Source organism: Macrotis lagotis, chromosome X (assembly GCF_037893015.1).
Source record: "Macrotis lagotis isolate mMagLag1 chromosome X, bilby.v1.9.chrom.fasta, whole genome shotgun sequence".
Taxonomy (NCBI): Eukaryota; Metazoa; Chordata; class Mammalia; order Peramelemorphia; family Peramelidae; genus Macrotis; species Macrotis lagotis.
In genome coordinates this window covers 672,615,738-672,635,952 of record NC_133666.1, presented here as the reverse complement: position 1 = coordinate 672,635,952, position 20,215 = coordinate 672,615,738, and the positions used below count along the sequence as shown (strand labels likewise).

The window sequence follows — 20,215 nt, the reverse complement described above, 5'->3', positions numbered from 1 at the left end:
GCCTTGTCCCAGTGGAGCTACTCAAAGCAAAGACATTCCCCTAAAAAACCCTCTTCTTTCGGTCACCTGTTCTCACACAAAGGCTACTAAAATGTTGCTGGTTTCCAAAAGCTTCTACCAATAATGTCTCATAATAAAATAGGACAACTTGGTTTGTGATCTCTATTGACCACATTAGGCCTCTGTCTTTATTTTCAAAGTAGTGCTGCTTGTTACAAAGGGTGAGAAAGTTGATCTGGGCTGGACAATACGAGATGCTGACTTTACGAAAAGTGGAAATTGATGCTTAACTTCCCTTCTAGTAGCTGGGTTATTATGGTCAGGTCAGCTTTCAAGATTTTGCCTTAAACACCACTGAGCAGAGAAATGGGAGACTGAGTGTTCCACCTTTCCTGAGCAACTTACCTTGGACTGGACTCATGAGGAAACTGCACACTGTTAGCATACACTTCAATAATCTGCACAATGTTGGGGTGGGTTGCACACATCATGTGCAGACGTACCTTAGAGAGAAAAGAAGAGGGGTTACCCTGCAGGGGGTTTGCAAACTCTCAAGGTCCCAGACCATGCAAAGAGCTCAGAGGAATGAGGAGGGAGCATACTCCAGGAAAAAGTCCATGTCCTAGGATTGACAACAGGGTTTTCTCTGAAATCCTCTCACACTCAGAAGTAAAATTGGGGAAGGGAAGGCAACAGAAGCCTCCCCTGGCTGCCACTGCAGCCAAGCCAAGGCTGCCACTGGGGGGTGGGGAGTGAAGGGTGTCAAAGGTCCCAGCTACTCACACAAATTCTTTCATTGCTATATCCATGAACTAAGTCTCTAGATGGGTGAACTTTGCACCTTACTAGCTAATGAAAAAAATGAACTGAATGGTAACAATCAGCCTTGGGCAAAGCCTTGCTTTGTTCAATAAGAGCTTCCTGTGTCTGCATCTTTGGCATACAGGAGGAGTCCAAGCATTAGGGAGGAAAAAAAACCCATTCAGGGCCTATAAAGTCAGGGCTGGGTCAGTGTTGGCCCCCTCTGGTCATGGCTACCCTCCCTGCCCCAACTCATCCATGGAGCCCTGAGTTCTTCCATCCTCAGCACCAAGAGAACAGAGTCTGGATGGAGGCTTCAGAGAACAAGGGCCATGCAGACTCTCAAGAGTCATGCTCCAAACCAAGTGTGTGACCGCTGTGAGCTAGTGGTACTACTTCAACAATACCTTCAAGCTGAGGAAGGGAGGGGGAAAGCAGGGAAGTCTCAGAAATGAAATTCCAACCCAAACTTTCTCTGAGCCTAAATGAAATTCTCCTGTGTGTTAGTGTCATTTTAGAAAAGCAAAATGCAAACTATTTGGGCACCTTAAAGGTAATGAAATAGGAAAAAGAACTGTTCCTATAAATGAAAATGGAGGAAAGAAATAAAGGAAAGAAAAAAGATAAACCAAGGAATTTCATACCTCATTTCGAGCTTTTGGACGATCAAGAAGAATTTTCAATGCAAATCGTTCTTGGGTAGATTTTTTCACACAGACCCTGGTAAGGGGACAAGATGGGGGGAAGGATAGTCAGAAATCACAATAGAAAGATAACTCTGCCCTTTATCTCTGGATCTACATAAAAATTATATAAACATTCCCAAGTCATTATCCTACCCTAAAAGAATTGGCCAAACAATTCTGCTCCATCAGGTGAACACAGACTGGACCAGTCCCTCTGTAAAGAAGTCAATCTAAGCCAGTGATACTCTGACAGGACTGGTCTAAAGTGCAGCATCCAGTTCTAGTTCCACTGCTCTAAAGCTATGTCAGTGTAAAACATATTTGAGTGAAGTACAGAAACTTTGGGATTTATTTTTTTCCCAAATGCACTCAAAAAACTTTTTAAAAGTTGCTACAATCATTCTCTATGGCAATTTCAAGCTATTTTCAAAACTGCTGTACACTGGTCTATATGGGACATCTGAGTCCAAGAACATTCCAAACATCCTTTATCAAGACAATGTTGCCACATTTCTCGTATGGCAAAATTGTTATGTGCTATGTTAATCTGATCATTACAAGTCACACATCACAAGGAATCTGTGTCACAAAATGATCTGCATCATCCAAAAAAAGGAGGCAGGGGAGAGACAACATTTGAGCTGCAATTGATATTCTGGTATCCATTTCTAAAGCAGACATTCAAATGCATAAGTTTCTTACCGAACTGGACCACTAATTCCAGCTCCCAATTTCTGAGTCCAATTAATATTGTATTCTTCTAAAATGGAGGTCTCCTATTAAAATTAAAAGTGGGAGAAAGGGAGAAGGAAACAAAGAATTAGTCCCTCAAGTTAAGATTCAGAAGCTCCTTCACACAGCATCTTGCACATGGTACAATGTTTACTGAATAAACCATTCAGTTCAGCTGGGATCACCCAGATGCCCCTTTCATTTAATGTTTAATATTGAAAAGAATGCTATGACATACCTCTGGCAGAGGTTGGTTGAATAATGTTAATCAGAAAATCTAGGATGGCTAGGTGGCGCAGTGGATAGTGCACCAGCCCTGGAGTCAGGAGGACTGAGTTCATATCCAGCCTCAGACACTTAATAATTACCTACCTGTGTGGCCTTGGGCAAGCCACTTAACCCCATTGCCTTGCCAAAAAGAAAAACGAAAAGAAAAAATTTAGTTGGGGAAACACTAAGCTTTTCTATAAGGTTCATGTAGCCATGCAAAATGATGATAATGGCAATAATAACAACAACTTTTGTTTAGATACATAATCATAATTCTAATAATTGCTCTAAATCACTATTTAAAACAATTCTGAAGAACCACCTAACATCTCAGATCAGTAATTGTAATAGAAAAGGAAAATCACCAATTCTGAAGGGGAGGTGGGAGAATTGGAATATTGGAGTATTGTTGGTGGAGTTATAAACTGATCGAACTATTCTAGAGAGCAATTTGGAACTAAAAGGGTAATAAAACTGCTCATACTCTTTGACCCAGCAATAGCACTACTAGATCTGTATCCCAAAGATATTTTTAAAAACAGGGGAGGGGGGAGGACCTACATGCGCAAAAATATTCATAGCAGCTCTTTTTTGTGATGACAAAGAGTTGGAAATTGAGGGGATGGCACATTAACTGAGGAATGGATAAACAAACTGTAGACTATGATTGTGATGGAATACTATTTATTTTATTAAAAGAAATGAAGAACAGGACGCTTTCGGAAAAATCTGGAAAGACTTACATGAACTGGTGTAAAGTGAAGTGAGTAGAACCAGTAGAAGTCTAACACTGCAGTAACAGCAATTCTATATGACAATAAACTATGAATGACTTAAGCTACTCTGAGCAAGAGAATGATCTAAGACAGTTCCAAAGGATTTCTGATGAAAAATACTATCCACCTCTACAAAGAAAAAATTGATGAATTCTGAATATAGAGCAAAAGATACTTTTTAAACTGCATTTGGGGGGGGCGGCTATGTTTTCTTTTAGTGATATGAAAATGGTTTACATAACTAGGTTTTATAGCCTGTGTGCCTTCTCAATAAGGAGGGAAAGAGAATTTAAAACTAAAAATTTTTTAAAAGAATGTTAAAAAATTTTACACATAGTAGGAAAAAAATTTAGTTTCTTTAACAATTTAATTATAAAACTGCTAAGACAGGTATTCTTAACATGAGGTTAATAAACTTTTCTTTCAAATATTTTGATACCTACACTTCAATATAATTGACTTCCTTTATAATTCTAAGTAATTTATTTTATGCACTTAGAATCATTCTGAGAAGGGATACATGGGCTTCACCAATCTGCCAGAGTCAGTCACCAAATGTTAATTAGGTGTCAGACACCGAGCTGAATGATGGGGATAAAAGAATCAAGAGTCTAATGGGGGAGACAACAAGCAAATAATCAGGTACAAATAAGGTAGAATCAAGATCAATGGGAGATTACCAACAGAGAGAAGGTACTAGCATCAAGAGGCATCAGAAGACTCCTTTATAAAAGGTCAATGTTGTGGACTGTATGGTATGTGAGCATATGTCCTTTACAAGAAGACTGGAAAGACAAAAAGGGACAAGGTCTGGAAGAGCTCTGAACCCTACAGGACAATATATTTGATTCTGGAGGAGATATGAAGTCACTAGAAGTGACTGATGGTCAGAAAAAAATGGACTGAATTGGGGAAAGACTTGAGCAGGGGGACCAACCGGAGGATTATTACAGTAGCCAGATAGTTAACAGAACAGACAGGAGAGCATAAGTGAGAGAGATATTACAAAAATGGAATCAATGGGACTTAGCAAAAGATAAAATTTGGGAGGTGAGAAAGAGAGGAGTAGAAGATAACACCTGGGTGCAAACCTAGATGACCAGAAGATTGAGAGTATCCAGTACAATAATAGGAAAATGAAGAAGAAGACTTTGGGAGAAAAGATAATGACTGCAATTTTGGACATGTTGAAATTCAGATGGCTACAGGATATCCAATTCAAGTTGTGAAAGAGGCTGAAGACTGGAGGACAGGAAAGATTAGAGTTGGATAAGTAGATCTGGAAATGATCACTAGAAATTTTGAAGAGAAGTCTCAGTTGAATGATAGAGTAAAAAGCAAACTTTTAAAGTTAAAAGAGTGAGAGGAAAGAGTGGAAGCACTGAATTCCTGAGTCCTTGATTTAATACAAAACTAACCAATAAGAATAACAACAACAAAAAGTTAAGAACCCAAGGAAATTTAAGAAGGAAGACTATCACATAGTGCCACATAGAAGAAAGTAGTGTGGAATGCTACCAACCAAAATAAGTCAGATAAGAAAGTTTAAATGAAAATCTCAGTGTTAACTAAAAACAAACATCTTTTAAATGCTCAAAAGCACTACTCTGATTAAGAGGCTTAGGTTGTTATCTGTCATCAAAGTCCTCTTGGCTCAGAAGCAAGCCTTGCAGAGAAATATTTCCCAGTATCTGTCAAAACCAAGGAGAGATCAAAAAACTGTTCATTCATTTTTAACAAATATTTACTAAGTACATACTATATGCTATCAGGGATGAAGAAAGAAATTCCCTGACTTCAAGCTGCTTTCATTGTCTTGGGTAAGTAGATGGGTAAATAAAAATTATTTCAGGCAAATGGTGAAGTCAAGAAAAGTCTTTTGTTGGAGTTGACAGCTAAATTGAGCCTAGAAGAAAACTAGAGATTCCAGGAGGTCACAGTGAGAAGGGAAAGCATCTTACAAGAATTAAACAAATTTCTCCAACTAACAAATAGTAAGTATTATGAAGGGAGATTTCTGGGGGAGAGATCTAACTAATCCCTAATGATTAGAAAATGCAAATTTGTTACAATTGGCAAAGTTAACAAAAAGGGAAAATGACAAATTGTGATGGGAAAAGGAAAAACAGGGATATTACTGCAGTGATGAAGGCAATCTGAAACTAAAAATTTGCCAAAAACTTGACGCAGTGATTACGACCCAAAAAAGGTAAAGAAAGTTAAAAAAAAAAAAAAAGACTCCTGAGGACAAATCCTGTAACAATGGTGACACTACAGCACTTTCAGACATGTAAAACACTGTACACATCTTATTTCAATTGTTCCTCCCAGGGTTGTAAAATGACCCCCATTTTTATACACGAGGAAACTGAGGCTGAGAGGTGTGAAGGCACTTGTCCAGAGTCCCACAGTTCATTAGTATCTGGCCTGAATTTGAACTCAGGTTTTCCACCTCTAAATCCAGCACTCTTACTTACTGCACCCTGGAGCTGCTTTTGACATATTAGAAAAACCACTTTGACTCTCTTAGTAATTGGAATCATTGCAACAAGCAAGTTTCCTGGCTCCTGCCAGGAAGGACACAGGCGGGGTTGGCTAGGTGGCGCAGTGGATAGAGCACCAACTCTGGAATCAGGAGGACCTGAGTTCCAATCTGGTCTCAGACACTTAATAATGACCTAGCTGTGTAGCCTTGGGTAAGCCATTTAACCCCATTGCCTTGCAAGAACTAAAAAGTCATAGGCTCAGATAGAACATGAGACAGCTTTTGGGGGGTATGCCCAGTGCAGGAATTTGTTTTGCTTTAATTAAGCATATTTGCTACAAGTTTTGCTTTTTTCTAGCTTTTGCACAGACAAAACCACTGTAACCAAGATCAAAAGAAATGTAGTAAATTGGGAAACATTTTTTGCAACTAGTGTTTCTGACAAAGGACTCATTTCTAAAATATACAAAGAACTGAGTCAATTTTCCAAAAAAAAATATGCCATTCCCCAAATGACAAATGGTCAAAGGATATGCAAAGGTAATTTACAGATGAGGAAACCAAAGCAATCCATAGTCATATGAAAAACTGCTCCAAATCATTACTTATTAGAGAAATGCAACTTAAGGCATCTCTGAGCTACCACCTCACACCTCTCAGACTGGCCAATATGATCAGAAAAGACAATGATCAATGTTGGAAGGGGAAATCTGGGACACTAATACATTGTTGGTGGAGCTGTGAACTCATCCAACCTTTCTGGAGAGCAATTTGGAACTATGCCCAAAGGACAACAAAAATGTGCATACCCTTTGATCCAGCAATACCACTACTGGGTCTATACCCTGAAGAGATCATGAGAAAGGGTAAAAACATCACTTGTTCAAAAATATTCATAGCAGCCGTTTGTGGTGGCAAAAAATTGGAAATTAAGTAAGTGAATGTCCTTCAACTGGGGAATGGCTTAACAAACTGTGGTATATGTATGTCAAGGAATACTACTGTTCTATCAGAAACCAGGAGGGTTGGGAATTCAGGGAAGCCTGGAAGGATCTGAATGAAATGATGCTGAGTGAGATGAACAGATCCAGAAAAACACTGTATACTCTAACAGCAACATGGGGGTGATGATCAACCTTGATGGACTCGCTCATTCCATCAGTGCAACGACCAGGGACAATTTAGGGCTGTCTGCAATGGAGAATACATCTGTATCCAGAGAAAGAATTATGGACTTTGAACAAAGACCAAAGACTATTACCATCAAATTAGAAAAAAAGCCTTATATTATTATTATTATTATTATTATTATGTAATTTTACTATCTCATACTTTATTTTTCTTCCTTAAGGATATGATTTCTCTGTCATCACATTCAACTGAGATCAATGTATAACATGGAACCAATGTAAAGACTAACAGAATGCCTTCTGAGGGGGTGAGGGGAGGGAAGCAAGAATGCAGGGAAAATTGTAAAACAAAATAAATAAAATCTTTAAAAAAAGTCTTGGGTGGGTGGCACAGTGGATAGAGCACCAACCCTGGAGTCAGGAGGACCTGAGTTCAAATCCTGCCTCAGACACTTAATTGCCTAGCTGTGTGGCCTTAGGTAATCCACTTAACCGCCATTTGCTTTGCAAAATCCTAAAAAAAAAAAAAGTTTTGCTTTTTCTTTTGCAAGGGGGCGACAAGAGTTGGAAGGGGGAATTTTTGCTCCCAACTTGGCTCACCAAAACTGTATTTTGATTTTCAAAATGTATTAATTTTCAAAAAAAATAACTAAACTTCTTTTTGGAAAACTGTCTGAAAATAATAGATCTTTTTTAAAATTTATTTTCATTAAAGATAAAAATAATAGATCTTAAAAAAAGTCTAAACAGTCCTTTGTACCTAAGGGTAAAAACAACTGCTCCTCTTCTAAGCCTTCCTAAATCCCAGATCTCTTCATTTTCTCAAATACTTTTCCATGACTAAATATTACAGATTTATTAATACTTCCACGAGTACTGTCCATCCTGAAGATGAGTCTAAATGCCAATATGCCAGTATGCCAATAGCCCAACATAACCAGTTTACTGAGTGTAACCAATCTGAAGTGAAAAGTGGGAAGGGATAGGTAAAGGAATCCTAAGAAGAAAGGTTTCCTGAAAATCAATCAATCAATCAATCAGTAAGCATTTGTTGAACACCTGCTACATGCCAGGAAATAGTTTTACAAATACATAAATGAAATGGTCCTTGCACTCAAGTATCTTACATTCAAAGAAAGGACAGAAATAAAGATACCTAAGAGATACAGACTAAATCAATCAACAAGCATTTATAATGAACTAGGCACTGCCCAAGAGATCCTATTCTAAAAAGGGAGACAAAAACTACATGGGTACCTTAGAAAAAGTGCTATACTAGAACTCATGAGAGCATGAGGAAGAGAAAAATTGTGGAGGGAAGATGGCAGGGAAGGGAGAGTAGGGGAAGGAGAGATGAGCAACAGATGTAATGTGCCTGGCAAACCTTAAAACGCTAAATAAACATCAACTATTCTCTACAGGGTCATCGGAGCTAGTGAGCAGTGAGTTATGGTGCTGAAGGAGGTAGAGGAGGCAGAAGTGCCTGCCGGGTTCCAGAGCAGTCCCCACTAAAGCCTCTTTTCTGGGAATGTTGATATTAGTTGAATGTTTTGCTCACCTGCAGAAGGGGAGCTGCTCTAGTAGCTCTGGGGACCAGGAAAAGCTTCTGGCAGAAGATGGGGCCTTTTGAGAGCTTAGAGGCTGGGATGAGGAAGGAAAGCACCCCAGGCTTGGGGAGTGAAGGCATGGAGCATTCTGGGAGAACGGTAAGTGCCGGGATGGCTGGACTGTAGCGAGCATGAAGGGAAGCAATGTGCCTGAGGGCTGAGAAGGTAGGAAAGGGCCCAGCTATTTAGAGTGTTAAATATGAAGCACAGAGGTAGCTATTTGATGCCACAGGTAACAGAGATCCCTGGAGACTGATGATCTACCTACAAGATCTGACCGATGTCTTAGGAAAATCATCTTGGAGGGGCGACTAGGTGGCGCAGTGGATAAAGCACCGGCCCTGGAGTCAGGAGTACCTGGATTCAAATCCAGTCTCAGATACTTACCTAGCTGTGTGGCCTTGGGCAAGCCACTTAACCCCATTTGCCTTGCAAAAAAAAAAAAAAAACAAAAAAAAAAAAACAAAAAAGAAAGGAAAATCATCTTGGGAAACTATCTGGATGATGGCTTGGGAGTGGGGGGAAATGAGGACTTTTTAAAGAATAAGAGACACATGAGCTGTAGACAGAAGGGAAGGAGTCCATAGACAGGAAAAGACCGAAGATAAAAGAGAGAAGAAGTAAAGGAGAAGATAACGGGGATGATGGTAAGCAGATATGAGATGGGGGACAAAGAGAAAATGGCCTCAATTTTTTTCCAGTGAAATATGAAGTGAAGTTTTCAGCTAAGAGAACAGGGGAAGAGGCTTGAGAAAAGATGAGAAGGCACAGCCATCAGGGGGAATGGAATACAACACTGTTGTGCTGTTGAAGAACAAGAACGATCTATTGGCCTGTCCCTAGCAATCAAGTCTGAAGAGAGAAGAGATTATGGTTGGTACAAAGTCAGCAAAGTACTAAGAGGTGGAGGGATTGGAGGTCACTATGAGGGCAATGAATGGTTAAGAGAGTATAGGGCATAAAACTTATAAAATAAGAAAAATAGAATTTTAGAAAACTTGTGGAAGATAACAAGATGAAAAGTAAGCCCAACCCTGAGGGTAGCTCAGGTAGAGGAAGACTTCAGTGTTGGCATATTTGAGGGAACATGAACACATGTTGAAGTCCCTTTTAAGAGAACCAGGATCAAAGTTGGGGTGAAAAGAATGACTATAAACAGTAGTACTAAGTTCACTAAGGGAAATGTGAATCCCAGTTCTGAAGCTCTTTAGATGCCAGACAAAAATTTGCATTTAGTACTGTGGAGCCACTGGACCTTCTTGCCTAATAAAACACTGATCAATCAACAAGGCCCTATTTTATTCCAGTTTTATTTCTGTATCTTTGAAACAGAAAGTAAAATGATATTCCCTGAGCTCAAAGGGCTTACTTTCCATTGAGGGAAAAAACATACATATGTACCTAAGTACATAAAATATGAACACACAGTGATTTGTTACAGAAAAACGAAATGAAGATATCAAGAAAATTCTCATGAGGAAAAAAAAGTGGTGCTCAAGCTAAATGTAGAAGGAAACAAAGGACTCTGAGAGCCAGTAGTCTGAAAGATTTACATTCCAGGCCCAGGGGACAGTATGTACCCAAAGCATGGAAATGAGAGATGGAGCAGCATGGGGGAGGAACAGCAAGATGACCAGCTTGGCTGGGCTGGAGATCTGCAAAGGGGAATGACATGAACATAAATCTTGAGGAGGCTGGGATCAGGCTGTGAAGAGGCTTCTGATGCCAAACTGGCATCTCCAGATGACTCCTCCGGAACCTCCTGGCCTTTTCGTGCACATATTCAAACTACTGCCAACTCTTGTCATTTCAGTCTCCATCACACTTCTCACATTTAATAGCCTATTTCTTGCCTTGATCTTTCATCCAGACTATCTCGAGAACTTCCTGACTGACATCCCTGCCTCAAGTCTTTCCGACTCAGTCCATAATGATTCTCCTAAGGCAGGAGTCTGAATATTTCAGCAGCCACACTACTTTCATCACCATTCTCAACACATCATATTTTGCCTCCCATTTCTGTGCCTTTGCACTGGCTATTCCCTTCCCCTGGAAGTCAATCTTTCCTCTCCTCTCTTATATTCCCCGGTTTCCCTCAAAATTCAGCTTAATAATAATATTGATGATGATAGCTAATAAATATTATCTTATTATATCCTCACAACAGTTCTGGAAAGTAGATGTTATCACCCTCATCTAATAGATGAGAACATCTGAGGCTGGATTTGAACTCAAGAGTTCTTGCCTTAGGCCTAGCGCTCTGTCCACTGCCTCGAGCCATCCTCCTGCCCTCCCCTTCAGTTTACCTCCTATATGTACCTACATATGTGTCTGCATGTACATGCATATTGTCACACCCTAGCTCCACATGTGAGCCTCTAGAGGAAGGAGCTATTTCACTCTGGTTTTTGATCCCCAGCATCAGTCAGACATTTAATAACTACCTGACCAACCATAGAGAAAACAAGTAGGTCTGAGTGTGTGACCTGAGGGAACAGCATGATCAGAAACGTTTTCAGAATATTACTCTTTCAGCTTTGTGCAGGACTGCCTGGAGTAGGGTGAATCCTGAAGCACAGACCCTTAAGGAGGAGGCTACTGTACCCTTCCAGGTAGAAGGTGATAAGGCATTTGGGGAGAGAGATGGGGACAAATGTGAGGGGCACACAGAGGGGAAAGGTAATTCTAGCTCTGTATTGGGTAAAATACTTGGCAAACACTTGGCAGTTTACTGGATGGGGGGCATGGGGTGAACTAAAGGGGAACAGACATGGGCAATGGGGCTGAGGATGACTCCCAGGTTGTGGATAAATGCCCTAGACAAAAATAAGAATGTTCAAAAGAGGTGAAAGTTGGGGAGGAGAAGATGAGACCACTTGACTAAAACATGAAAGAGATCATAGAGAATTTCCCTGGAGATCTTTACTTAAAAGAGTTCCTATCATCTCTGCCTGTGGTGGCCCAAAGGGGCTATTTCTTAATAAGCATTTAATAATCACCTATCACATGCCAGCTACTTCAGATTTTTTTCTTCTTTTCTCTAATTTTATTATATATTTTGTTTTTAAACCACCTGTAACTCCCAATATATCCTCCCTCTCCTGTTGTCCCTCCTCCTCCCGGGGACCACTATAACAGATTTTTTTAAAAAAGGAAAAAACAATTTAGTCAAACTAACCAATATAGTGAAAAAGCCTGACATTATTATATGCAGAGTTCCACACCCATAATCCTTGGTCTCTGAACGCTGGGAGGGGCAATGTCACCCCTATCTCTTCTCTGTGACCTCACTTAGTCTTTACACTTTAGACACATTCCATTTCAATTGTTGAGTTGTGGCTATTCCTGTGTTATTCTCTAGATACTGCTTACTTTACTTTGCATCAATCCATGTGGCTTCTCAAGCTTCTCTAGGGTTATTAAGTTCATCTAGACTGAGAGTACAATAATATTCTATTACATTCTGGTCTCACAATCAACTGAGGCTTTCCTCTATTCATTGACATCAACTTTGCTTCTAGTTCTTTGCTATTACAAAAAGTTGCTATAAATATTTTGGTGTATGTTGGGGCCCTTCTTTTTATCAGTGACCTCCCTGAGGTTTATGCCAAGCAGTGGAATTTCTGGGACCAAGGGCATAAACATTTTAAATCATTTTCTTCACATAATTTCATAATGGCTGAACTCCTAACTCCATCAATAATGCACTAATGTGTCTGGCTTTCCACAATATCTCAAATATTCTACTCCTGCTTTTAGTCATGTTTGTCAACTTATTCAGTGTTAAGGAAATCTCTTGGTTTTTTAAATTACATTTCTCTTATTGATTTGGAGCGTCATTTCATATTATCATTTATAATTTAAAAATTTTCTGTTAAGAATTGTTGGTTAAATTGGGGGCGGCTAGGTGGCGTAGTGGATAAAGCACCAGCCCTGGAGTCAAGAGTACCTGGGTTCAAATCCAGTCTCAGACACTTAATAATTACCTAGCCGTGTGGCTTGGGCAAGCCACTTAACCCCACTGCCTTGAAAAAAAAAAGAATTGTTGGTTAATATCCTATGACCACTTGTATAACAGAGAAGGGCTTTGTACCTATATTCTGGTTAGTCACCTATATAGATACAGCTTAGATGTCAGATCCTTACCAGAACTGGATGATAAAAAGCTCTTTTCCTAGCTGATCACTCCCTTTCTTATTTCAGCTGCATTAATTTTGTTCATATATATAAGCTTTTCAATTTCATATAGTTGAAATTACCATTTTACTTTTTTAATCACCTCACATACCTTTTTTTGGTTAATAATTCACCCTCTTTGAAAGACTATAGATCTGGTTTTCTTCTCATTTTTATAAAATGATCATTAATACTTCAACTGTATAACAATTTTTGACTTTACTATGGCATATGATCTACCCAGATGCTTCTTAAAATAAATACTCTGATGGATCTGTGCTCTCACTGACATGAATACTTTCTCAAACTGCCTAGGTCATTTGGTTCACAATTAAAGGTGCCCTAGGAGATACTCCTTTACACTCCATTGCATTTACTTCATAAATTTGAGGGTGTGACAATCATGAGCTCATTTCTGGATCACAAGTGTAATGTTCTCACCATACCTAAATTCAGCATCAATATGAAAAACCCCACACTCCGGTCCCAATAACAGTGAGAACAAGCAAAGTGTTTAAGGAAGGGTTCAAGGTGCCAACTTCTAAAAATAGACTATTTTAACTGATTTTAGCTGACTCCAAAACTAATGCACTCAAGCAAATAATGTTCTAATTTTAAAAATATTTATTGAGCAGCTACGAGGTGTAAAGCAATATGAGGAAATGGAAAAGAATGTGTAAACCTCAGCAGTATCAAAGTTTACAATCCAGTAAAGGCCATAGAGCAGGGCACTTGACTCGAGTATGATTAAGAAAGAGCATGGTAAAGATTATCTTAATGTCAGGAAGATCTACAAGGATTTTTAAGGTGGAAGGACATACCAGAAGTTTTTCTCTCCTAGAGTGTAGGTCAACAGGAGCTTTATCTTAATTATCTCCTCTGGGGCTAGTATTGAACTCTGATGTTCTGACTTCCTCTTCTTTTCAACAAGTTAACTGTGCCCAGGCCTCCCTAGGGACTGGCCTGAGGGGTCTGTCTATAATGTATCACTGCAAAAGCCAACATGGTCCACCTCTGCTCCATATTTAGCTACTACTCATGTAACCTAGTTTAAGGTCTCATGGCCTCCTTTTATATTGTAAAAAAACTCCAGCTTTGAAGGGCCTCTTTTAAAGATGATCAATCCCAAAGCATTTCTGTTCACAAATTCTCATTTGAACAGAGCCAACAAGTGGCCATCCAGCCCTGCTGTTCAGTACCTCCCACAGCAGTCCAGGTTACTCCTGGGTGGTTCTAATTAAGGGGTAATTTCAATTGTTAGCAACAAAACTAAATGTACCTTGACCTCTTACATCCACTGCTCCCACAGATCCCACAGACCTCTAGGATCAAGCAGAGCAAGCCTCTTTCCCTGGGGCTATCCCTTGAAGACAGCTGCAGGGTCTTCAGTACTTTCCCCTCCAGGGCCAACATCCCTAGTCATCATGTGGCATAACCTCCAGGCCTGTCCCACTACTGCTTATCTTTTTTCTTGATGGTCTCCAGCTCACCTTGGTGTTTCTAAACTGTGACCCCTTGGCTTGAACAGTCCACATGCTGCTGCTGTGAACAAAGAAAAGGTCTGGATGAGAAAGCACAATGAGCACCCCAAGCTTTTACAGACCAAGGTTTTGTGGAAATGATGCTCTTTTCCAAAAGAGTCAAGTTCTGGGAATTGATGATTATTCCAAGATTTCCACCAGATACTCTGAACTCCACTAATAGCTAACAATTTGCTTCTCTAAGGTTTACAAATCATGGAGATAGGAAATGCAGGGATTCTCATTTTCATTTTATTGATGAGAAAAACAGAGGCTCAGAAAGGAGATGTGACCTGACTGCTTCCGAGCCAGGCAGGGTCAAACTTGGAACGTCAGGCTTCAAGCCACATGCTAGTTCAGGCTGCAAGGCCTCCAGTAAGAGGCTGGACGTTCGCATGGCAAGTGAAAGCCTTTGGGCAATGACTATCAGAGACTCTACACTGTGCCAACAAATTGCACACAACTATTAAAAGCTGTTAATCAAGAAAAATGCAAGACATGAAGACCGGGAAATGAATTTGGGCCATGCTCAAAAAAAGTGAATTTTCCTGAGCTGAAAACTCTCTCTAAACAACTCATCCTATTTCAAATTTCAGAAATAGAGACAGGGAGACTTTTAACTGTAGACGTAGTTTCTCCCTTGGCTCATCTTCACAGTAACATTCCAATCCCCAAAGAAAAGAGAGTCAAATATGACAAAGCAAAAAACAAATGTTGGTTTGAAAGGCCCAGGGTCTACCTTAGAGTTTAAACTGCTTCTAGCTTTGCTCCTCTGACACACTCTCTATGGAGAGCCGACCTGACCTAGTAGATAAAAAGTCAGTCTGAAGACCTGGAATTGAGTTCCACCTTGGACACAGACAGAGAACATAGGTAACACTTGGTCCAACCACTGAACCTTTCAGTGACTAAGACTCCAGGGGAGGAGGAATTCCTTCCCCATCTGTGAAGTAAAGGAAAACTGAATTGGAACAAGGAGTAACTGTGGAGAAACCCTTGCTGGGTCCACAGCCAGAAGGCTGCCAAAGGTAGCCTGGGCCAGAAAAACACCTGAAGAGGACTGAAATACCTTGGTCTTGTCACTGACAGATCAAAATGCTGGAAGAACAGATGTCAAGAACAAGGATAAGGATGTACATCAAACTTTTCACCAAAGGCGGCAGGACAGCCTTCATATTACCTAAACATAGGTCCATCAAAATAACTTTCAGCCATATCATGGACAATTTGGCTTGTTTTATTTTAAAAATAAAAAAAAAATCAATCAACAAACATTTAAGTACTTCTCAAGGTCAGATTCAAAGAAAAAAGAAGCCAAAGGGGGGGAAGAATAGGCTTTCAAAATTGCATTTCTTTGATTCTCCCCTAGTAAAGGAAGCAGTAAGTCAGCAAGTATTCTGAGTTCTTTTTAAACAAATTAAAGCTCAACAGGGAACCTGCAAAGGTTCTGGAGGTCAGACCAAGGACTCAAGGAAGCAGTTTTCAGAAGCACATTTCCAATCTCAGGAGGAAATCCTATTAGTATGTCCATTCATTTTCCAGCTGAAGCTCCAGGCCATGCAGGGAGTAGCCTGGCTCACAAAGCCAGGACATCATCCCATGCTGGACTCCCTAGGAGGTGCTCCCATCCGTGACCACCTCCCACCTCTGCTCTGCACAGCAGGATTCCCTTTGGAGAGAAATGCTGCTGAGGATCCAAAGTCACCGAAAAGCAACCAGAATGGCTCCCTAAAAACCCCAAAGGAAATGCCTTCCTGGGACCCACTCCCAGATGGACATGTGCAAATTGTTTTTGTTTCAAGAGAAATAAGCCACAGTCACTCAGGGCATTTCCTTGCTTGATCCAATAGTTATTGAAGAACTTTGCATTTTAACTGATCAATCATAGTATCAACATAGATCCAAGGAACTATGTGGGGTTATTTGGCTTTTTGTTACAGTAGAGGAAGTAGAGAAAGGGCCAAAGTAAGAGTGGGAGGCAGGAGACCTAGAGAATGTCACCAGAAGTACCAGATGGTGGGGCAAAGAAAGGCAAAGAAGAAGGGGGGGAGGGCTGTTCATCGATGCCTTGTGGAAGCAGGACAAGGGATGGTGGGGAGTTGCTGGGACAGAAGTCGTGGGTAGAGGGATAAGATCTCTGAACTAAGCCTTGGAAATCCTGGGGCTGGATGAATCCCATCGTTGCCCTGAATCCATCTAGGGCCAAAACCAGGATGATTTCAGTTTCCACATTGAAGAAGATGAATCCCAAACAACTACTCTCAAGTGTGGTGGAGTGGAAAATCCAGAGGTCCCAAGTTTGGTTCTGCTCCTTGCTACCTGTTGAGTCTATGGGAGGATTTACCTAACCACCTTAAAAAAGATACTATTTTTCTGTAAAAGGGAAAGGATGACTAACTGGGCCCACTTAATGCCTGGGTTTACTCAGCCACAAAATTAGAGCCTTGAACTAATTGGTCTCTAAGACTTTTCCCAATTTTAAATTCTATGGTACTACAACCTCTCAGAGTGGTGGTGAAGAAGGTAGATTTGTAAACCAGAAAGAAAACAGTCCAGATAGGAGAGTTCTACCCGGAGGCCCAACCTGGAGGAGAAAAAAAGGAAGGGAAGAGAAATGACTGGGAGGCAAGGGCCAGGTGGAGAGGGGAGAGAACGCCAAGCTTGGAATCAGAAGCCCTGGGCTTAATTTTGATTCTTTTTACCTTTGTTTCCTTGGATAAAGTCTTTCCCTTTCCCGGGTCTTAATTTCCTCATGTGTTAAGAAGTCAGACTACAAGATGTCTAAGTGCTCCCGAAATCTTTTCTCATTGAAACCTAGGTGACAAGTAGATGAGGCATCCGCCGGGCACCAGGGCGGGCTCCGCGCAGCCACCCGGGCCTCCCCAGTCAGACACAGCTGGCACAGGGGCCGCGTCTCTAAGAAAAAGTAGGAAAGGTTGTGCCCCAGAGCTTTCTAAGCCAAGGCCAGGTCCCCGGCCGTGGGCCTCGGGTCCCGGGGAGCCCCGGCCAACCGCTACAGGAAAGCGAGGTTCTCTTTCTGCGCCCCTCCAAGCGGCAGCGGGGACTCGGGCAAAGGGCCCGGGTGCCCAGCGGCTGGGCGGGCGATGCCCGGGCCCGCCCGCCCGCTCCAGAGCGGGCACCGAGACCGCCAGCTCCCGAGGCCCCCGGCACCCCGCGCTGGGCACTGTCGGCGCCCTCTCCCGGGGCCCCGCGCCCGAGGCAGAGCCGGCGGCGGCCGGGGCCCCCACGTCCCCCCGGGCCCGGCGCCCCGCGCTCACCCTGATGCTCCTCTCCACGTCGGGCTCCGCGGACATGCTCCTCGGCGCCGGCCCCGCGGCCCGCACGCGGCGGCGGCCCCGGCCCCCGGGGGGCGAGGGCGGGCTCGGGGGCGCTAGGCCGGCGGCGGGCGGGGGCGCGCCCCGGGGCTGCTGCGGCCGGCGGCGCCTCGGCCTGCCCGCCTCATCCCCGGGCTCCGGGGGCGGAGCGAGGCCCGGGGCCGGGGCCCCGCCGCCGTCCGCGCCGCCGCCGCTCAGGCCCGCCGCCGCCGCCAGCTCCCGCCGCGGAGCCGCCGCCGCCGCCGGGGCCGCCGCCGCCACCGCCGCGCTCCCGCTCCGGCTCGGACGCCCGCCGCCGCCGCCGCTAGCGCCGCTCCGGATCCCGCCGCCGCCGCCGCCGCCGCCGCCGCCTCGGCGCCAGACATCGCCGGGACACCCGCGCCGGGCCGCCCCGCCGCCCGCCCGACCGCCGCGCGCGGCCCGCCGCCCCCGAGCGCGCCGCCCCGCCGGCTGCCGGCGCCCCGGGCCCGGCCTCGCCCGCCGCCCCGGCGCCGCGATTTTTGGAGCCCGCCCCTAGCCGCGGGGACGCCGAGCAGGCGCCCCCCGGGACCCGCCCGGCGGCGCGACGCCGGCACCGAAGGCCCCCGCCAAGCCTCGGCCTCCGCCCCTCCGGCGGGCCGCCCGGGGGCCTTCGGCGGCTCGGGCGCGCGCTGATGACGTCACGAGCGCCGGGAGGGGGCGGGGAGGGGCGGGGAGGGGAGTGCTGGGCGCGCGCGGCACCGGGCACGTGCGGGCCACGTGGGCTCCTGCCCGGCCGCCCCCCCCCAGACCGCGGGCGCGGCGAGGGGCCTGGTGCCCTGGGGCAGGGGGAAGCGGCCTCGTGTGTCCGTGTCTGTGTGTGTCTGTGTGTGTCTGTGAGTGTCTGTGTGTCTGTGAGTCTGTGTGTCTGTGTGTGTCTGTGTGTGTCTGTGTGTGTCTGTGTGTGTCTGTGTGTGTCTGTGTGTGTCTGTGTGTCTGTGTGTGTCTGTGTGTCTGTGTGTCTGTGTGTGTAACCGGGAGTCTGCGTGTGTCTGTGTGTGTCTGTGTGTGTCTGTGTGTCTGTGTGTCTGTGTGTCTGTGTGTGTAACCGGGAGTCTGCGTGTGTCTGTGTGTGTCTGTGTGTGTCTGTGTGTCTGTGTGTGTAACCGGGAGTCTGCGTGTGTCTGTGTGTGTCTGTGTGTGTCTGTGTGTCTGTGTGTGTAACCGGGAGTCTGCGTGTGTCTGTGTGTGTCTGTGTGTGTCTGTGTGTGTCTGTGTGTCTGTGTGTGTAACCGGGAGTCTGCGTGTGTCTGTGTGTGTCTGTGTGTGTCTGTGTGTCTGTGTGTCTGTGTGTGTAACCGGGAGTCTGCGTGTGTCTGTGTGTGTCTGTGTGTGTCTGTGTGTCTGTGTGTGTAACCGGGAGTCTGCGTGTGTCTGTGTGTGTCTGTGTGTGTAACCGGGAGTCTGCGTGTGTCTGTGTGTGTCTGTGTGTGTCTGTGTGTCTGTGTGTGTAACCGGGAGTCTGCGTGTGTCTGTGTGTGTCTGTGTGTGTCTGTGTGTCTGTGTGTGTAACCGGGAGTCTGCGTGTGTCTGTGTGTGTCTGTGTGTGTCTGTGTGTGTCTGTGTGTCTGTGTGTGTAACCGGGAGTCTGCGTGTGTCTGTGTGTGTCTGTGTGTGTCTGTGTGTCTGTGTGTGTAACCGGGAGTCTGCGTGTGTCTGTGTGTGTCTGTGTGTGTCTGTGTGTCTGTGTGTCTGTGTGTGTAACCGGGAGTCTGCGTGTGTCTGTGTGTGTCTGTGTGTGTCTGTGTGTCTGTGTGTCTGTGTGTCTGTGTGTGTAACCAGGAGTCTGCGTGTGTCTGTGTGTGTCTGTGTGTGTCTGTGTGTGTCTGTGTGTCTGTGTGTGTAACTGGGAGTCTCTGTCAGTGTCTCTTTGTGTCTGTGTGTGTCTATGTGTGTGTATGTATCTGTGAGTCTGTATCTGTGTGTCTTTGTGTGTCTGTGTGTCTGTCTATATGCGACTGTGTGTCTGTGTCTGTGTATCTTTGTGTGTCTATGTGTCTGTGTGTGTAACTGGGAGTCTATGTGTCTGTGTAAAATTGAGACCAAAAGTAAGTGACTTATCAAAGGGCACACATTAACACAAACTCTTATCTAGGACTGAAACAGACCATCAAGAACAAGCCCTTCACACACACACACACACACACACACACACACAAATTCCTGGGAAGCCTTTGACTCGACTTGACAAAAATCACACAGGACCAAAGAAGATTCCAAAGATCATCTTGACAGACAACAAACCTTTATGAAATGCCTCTGCTGTATGTTAGGCTCTGAACTGAACCTTGCAGGCACAGAGAAAGGCAAGAACAGTCTTTCCCTTTTGGAATTCACATTCTAATGGAAGAGAGGATGTGCAAACAGCTGTGTCCACAAAAGATAAATTCAGGGTAACTTGGAGCTAATAGACAGAAGGAAAGCATTAGCTTTTAGAGGGACAAGGAATGGTTTTGTTCAGAAAGTGAGGTTTTAGATGAGACTTGAAGGAAACCAGAAAGAAGGAAGGGAGGTGTTCCAGGCAGGGGGACAAACTAATGAAAATGCCTAGATTTGGGAGTTCACTGTGCCTTCATCATAACATACAGAGGAGAGGAGGTGAGAGAAGACTGGAAAGGTAGGAGTGGGACAGATTCTAAAAGGCTTTAAAAGCCAAACAGAAGATTTTAGATTTAATCA

At 43.8% G+C, this 20,215-nt stretch overlaps 1 protein-coding gene across 1 annotated transcript in view; it reads right to left on the bottom strand.

The window, feature by feature from the left end:
• MAPKAPK5 (MAPK activated protein kinase 5) overlaps positions 1–17,169 on the bottom strand; it is a 70,236-nt gene extending 53,067 nt beyond the window's left edge. Inside the window, exons 1-4 of the mRNA XM_074205753.1 lie at positions 14,154–17,169; positions 2,190–2,263; positions 1,446–1,521; positions 406–503 (exon numbers count right to left, since the gene is read on the bottom strand). Coding sequence (XP_074061854.1) covers positions 406–503; positions 1,446–1,521; positions 2,190–2,263; positions 14,154–14,198 — 293 coding nt within the window. The 5' untranslated portion in view covers positions 14,199–17,169. The remainder of the gene's footprint in view (positions 1–405; positions 504–1,445; positions 1,522–2,189; positions 2,264–14,153) is intronic.
• Positions 17,170–20,215: the final 3,046 nt, after the last annotated feature.